The sequence below is a fragment of the Anneissia japonica genome, unplaced genomic scaffold, assembly GCF_011630105.1.
Source record: "Anneissia japonica isolate Jap-2015-1 unplaced genomic scaffold, ASM1163010v1 scaffold287969_len279043_cov187, whole genome shotgun sequence".
In the NCBI taxonomy this organism is placed as follows: domain Eukaryota; kingdom Metazoa; phylum Echinodermata; class Crinoidea; order Comatulida; family Comatulidae; genus Anneissia; species Anneissia japonica.
This window is the reverse complement of record NW_022701057.1, coordinates 255,121-260,208: the sequence shown is the minus strand read 5'-3', so window position 1 is coordinate 260,208 and position 5,088 is coordinate 255,121. Positions and strand designations below refer to the sequence as shown.

At 32.2% G+C, this 5,088-nt stretch overlaps 1 protein-coding gene across 1 annotated transcript; it reads left to right on the top strand.

Annotated features, from left to right (window-relative positions):
• The first annotated feature begins 341 nt into the window (after positions 1–341).
• On the top strand, positions 342–4,796 carry LOC117103472. The gene is made up of 6 exons (XM_033244024.1): positions 342–505; positions 751–1,050; positions 1,486–1,569; positions 1,732–1,948; positions 2,106–2,210; positions 2,682–4,796. Exons 1-6 carry the CDS (start codon positions 347–349, stop codon positions 3,218–3,220), a joined length of 1,404 nt encoding a protein of 467 aa, XP_033099915.1. The 5' UTR covers positions 342–346; the 3' UTR covers positions 3,221–4,796.
• Positions 4,797–5,088: the final 292 nt, after the last annotated feature.

Here is a 5,088-nt window from a genome sequence, read left to right as displayed (position 1 = left end):
GTTGAGTTGAGTTCCGTGTCGACCTGAGCCTGCCTTTAGTAATTATATTATACTAATAGGTCGGTGTGTATGCATTGTATTATAATATTTACAGCATATCAATCACATGGTCTGGTCTCTGCTTAACTAATTTCAATCGAATCCACTAGAGATTTGGATGTAATTTTCATATATCTTACATTGCCATACTCTACTACCTCCCCCGTCCATATTCGTAAATATTTGATCTAAGTGAGGCTTTTACAATTGTAACTACCATTTTGCCAAACACATTAGCTTTAGATAAGATTTTAATTTTATTTATTTATATTTTAGTTATTTATTTATCTTCATGTAGGTTCCAGTGATGGCAAAGTTTTGGCGTAAATTAGATAAAGAAGGGATTCTTGCAGAACCGTTAGTGCGTTATTTGTGGGAAAACCAACTTACTGCCAGTGAAGATGATGATGACGACATCAAAGACTTCATCGAACTTATGAAGGCATTTGGACTTCTCTTTGAAAAGGTGTGGCCTATTGCTAGGTTATTGTAACAGAAAACCTAGTCCTTTTCTTAAACTAGGCCTATATGTGAAAAGCTTTCGTAAGGTGCAAAACATATATTTCGTATATGTAATTTTATTATATATTTGATAATTTTGGTAAGGTGAGAGAATACAATGGGTTTGTAGAAGTTCAAATGCGGGCAATTCAACCCTCCCCCACCGACACTAATTATTTCACATGCAATTGTTTTCATTTATAAATAAAGAATGCATCAGAAGAAGACGGTCGACTATTTGTCGTCCCTTCTCGGATGAAGACCAAGCCTAATAATAGATTGGAGATTAGGAAAGACGATGAGCAGACAGTATCCATCTATGTGACGCCTAAAGACTTTCTCCCCGACGCCGTCTACGATGTCTTGGTCGTTAGATTTGTAAGCCTGAGTCAGGATAGAGGTCGCCGTGATGACCCTAAACTGTTTCAGAATAAGGCTGAAATTATATTCGATGATAAGCATTATGTGAGACTAGGTCGGATTTATATTGATAACAAACAGTCTTTGAAGGTAAATATGTCTTTTGTTTTTAAAAATTGTACTTCTACAAACAAACAAAAAAATAAAAATTTTAGTCCTTTTCAGCTTGGGCAACAAGTAATTTATATTTTGCCTAAAAACATACTTTTAAATAAATATTAAATGTTGTTAAACATGCCTACTATTAAATTATATATTTGTTAGGCCTTTTGCCGTTTTTGTTTACTGTATACCTTTACAATATAGAATTCAATTTAATTACAGTATATTTCGACCATTTTGAAACATATATAGATATGAACTAAAATGAGCAAAGTAAAATAATTATGCAGAAGATGGTGGACAAATGGAAAACGAATCTCTTGTGGGTCCATCTAAGTCACCCCAATTTATAGATATTACAAAATATTGTAAATTCGATACAAGAAAGTAAATAATTTCAATTAAATTCCTTGTAATCTGCAGCTTGAAATATCACGAATGAAAGAGCGAGACGCATACGGTGTAGACAAGCCAACGTGCAAGCCGCATCCCGGCGTATGTACAGAGGTAATGACGTCATTGACTGTTTGGTCATGTTGATTATTTAGATTTAATAACAAATGTCCCCCGTCCCCCACCTATCGACACCAATGGATTTAATACCTAAATGGCTAACCATTGTATTGTAAACTATAAAATATGAATATGTTATTCTATTTCTTTTTACAGGTTTTGAAAGTTTTAAAACAAAACCTAGATGAGGTATATCCGTCTAAGAAAGTTGTTGGCTATGAACTGAACATACTTTGCTCTGTCTGCGTGAACCCTGAGAAACCACACTTTCAAGAACTTGAGTACTGCTTAAAGAATGAATATATACATTGTTATAAAACAGGTGAACATATAGCAATGTCAACAGCTAATGTGCAGAACCTTTTTAAAGCAGGTATGCAAGTATTGATGTCATTAAATTATTAATTCATAATAAAAATATCGTTTATATGGAGAAAATCTGAATTCAGGTAGAAAAGCTATGGTAAACGAAGTTGAAATTTAAAGTTTCATATATTAACCGGCATCTAAATTTTATTGTAATTTTTCAGATTGTTCTGTTGTCCCAGTACAATCGACTCCGCTCATTACCTGTGATAAAACAGGTCAACAAATGGCAATGGAAACAGATAATGCACATGGTCAATGTGCAAAAGGTATGAATTAATTATTGATAATTTAATTACTTTTATATTTTAATTTGGTTAATTTTGAATGTAGTAAATCGGAAGCGTAATTATTTGAGTAAGAAGACAAAATCTTATTTACACATATATAAAGAACCCTGAATATTTTGTAAATAATATACAGATTACTCTTATATCAATAAAACAAAACAAACCCCACTCATTCCCATAATATGCTAAGAAGTACAAGTTTCCTATGCAATATCTGCTCAACAATAATACTCAGGGTTTCTTTTGATTTTTCACCATTTATTGTTGTTTTTTTTAAATCTAATATTTGTTTGTCAATTGCTAAAAAAAAAAAAAAACACACAAAAAAAGAAAGTTTAGTTTGCCAAAATATTTGATAGGCTTGGGGATAAGGAGGTAGGCCTGTAATAGTTAAATGTTACTTTACAAATAAAACAATAACAATTTTTATGGGCAAAAATTGTTTTACAGGAACAAGGGATTTCCAGGTTATGTTGACACAAGTATCAAAGTGGTATGATAAACACGAATTAACAAACATGCTGAAATTATTGTACAAAGATAAAGTGAGCATTGCCGGCGATCTGCTAAGATCCACGACTACATTGGACCTGTTCAAGTTGCTGTATCGCAATGGAAGTCTTCAACCAACCGACCTCAAAATCATAATCGACACGATTGTTGTTACTAATACCCGTGGTATTGTAGTACAGAAAGTCAGTGATATACTTTGTAAGGCATTTCACGAGACTAACGTAACATCTTTCTCAATTCATCGACAAAAACTGATCAAACTTGGTAGAGTGTTATTGCCACATGAGGTAAAGATGCTCGGTGGTGTGTACGATTTACCAAAGGAGCAATACAAAGACCAGTGGACTCTGATACTAAATTTGGAAATGAGGAGAGAAATTAACGAAAATCGAATGAGTCCATTTATTCAGGTCCTGAAGGACATTGGACTGAATCATGTAGCTACAGAATTAGATCACGAAGAGGAATGCATGTGACTGATTAAAAAAAAACGTAACCTTCAACATTAAAGAAGATGTTGTACATTAGGATGATGTTTATGACAAATACGCATTAGCTAAACTAAAGAAAATAATGAACGACACAACTCATTAACTACATAGTAATCTACCACTCACCACACTCCTTTGTTCCTGTCATGTATTTGCCCTTTGAAATAAAGTATGCGTGGGGTTCGACACAAGCACAAAAGGTACAGCCTCACAACATATTGTGGTCACAGTGTACTGATAGTGGGCCAACCACTCTTTGTTAGACAATGGTATATATAGGCGTTGGCAAGCCACAATGAACACATTGAATACAGGTGCCAAGTATTTAACAGTTCCCAACTCCATTCACCTTAATTTCTTAATACTTTTTTTTTCTTGATAATAATGTTAATAGGTAATTGTTGTTTAAGTGCAATTTTGGCCAAATTTAATTATGTTTAATGTGTAATATTGTTTAATAATGTTTAATATTCTGTTTGTATGTACTCTTTATCCATGAATAGATATTGTTTATTACTCATATTTTTATACCCTTAGTTATCTTTTACTTTTTACTGAATATGTTGTTAACACTTGTAATGTAATTTCTGAGTTTTTCAGATAATACGATTACTGTACATTGAATCTTAATTCTATTACAATATGTACTGTTGTGTTATGCACACCATAAGCTGTAGGGTATTATTTAAGATACATATATTCTTTGATCTCTCAAACCGTAGTATAGAGCCAAAACTGCCATTCCACGTAAACTATTTATTTATATTTTTATATACATTAATTCTATTTCTATATTGAATATGCTTGATGTGCTTATTTTTAAAAACAAGGTCTTGTAATCTCGAAAGCTCCAATGAGGGCAGTATAGAAAGAAAGAATTTTTTAAATAATTAGAATGTTCATTTGTACAAAATTAAAATGTCTTAAAATTGAATAAATAGAATTTTTTTTAATTTGGAAAAAAATAAAAAATTGACCTACCAAGACGCGATTCGAACTCACTATTTTTGATTCCTTAACCGATTGTGCCATCCATGCGACGTGTCCTATTAGTGGTAATGGCAGAATGTACAGTCGTGACTGAAACCCACTATTCTGTTTTGTATTGAGCACCCTGGGGTCCAACTTAACAATAATTAGAATGTTCATTTGTACAAAATTAAAATGTCTTAAAATAAAATGTCTTAAAATTCAAAAAAAAAAGTTGGAAATTCCCTCTAGTTTATGTGTACAAAATTTCCTGCAAGTCCGTTAAAACCTGGCGACGCGGACCTAAAAAGTTCTATAAATCATGGCCCTAACGGCCGCCCATACAAAAATATCTATTAATCCTCCTCATCGGAGCTAAAAATTCTAGATACAGTGTTTAAATGTGTCTTTTGTAATGTAATTTTATTTTTTTAAATGTAATTCTAAATATCATAAATACTTCATTAACTAAAATTGTCAGTATTTTTTACGTCAGATTTTTCTAATAACTTTGCTCTCAATTCAGTTTTCTTGCTGCAAATGAGTATTTTTATGTATATACATTTTTGATGTAAATAAACCTGTGTATAACTATCAGTATTATGAGAGATATTGTGTATTATTGATTTTTCTGTATTTTGGCAGCCGCAAGAAACCTCTGCTCATAATCAAAGTTTCCTCATTAATGTCATGGTTCAGTATATAATGTTAACTAATATTCTGTTTCAATATGTTGTTTTTTTTCGAAGTCAAAGTTTTATGTCTAGTTACCAGTCAGGTGAGTGCTTACTCAATAATAGATTGGCATTTAGGACAGTGATTAAGTTCACTTATTGGCATTTCTTTGGCTCTCGTGCCTAAAGAAACAAAATGAAATTACACTG

Coding starts and splice junctions, on each gene's coding strand:
- LOC117103472 (XM_033244024.1), top strand. CDS start 347: ATGGCAAAGTTTTGGCGTAAATTAGATAAAGAAGGGATTCTTGCAGAA. Junction 506..750: donor TTGGACTTCTCTTTGAAAAG/GTGTGGCCTATT, acceptor TTATAAATAAAG/AATGCATCAGAAGAAGACGG. Junction 2,211..2,681: donor ACATGGTCAATGTGCAAAAG/GTATGAATTAAT, acceptor ATTGTTTTACAG/GAACAAGGGATTTCCAGGTT.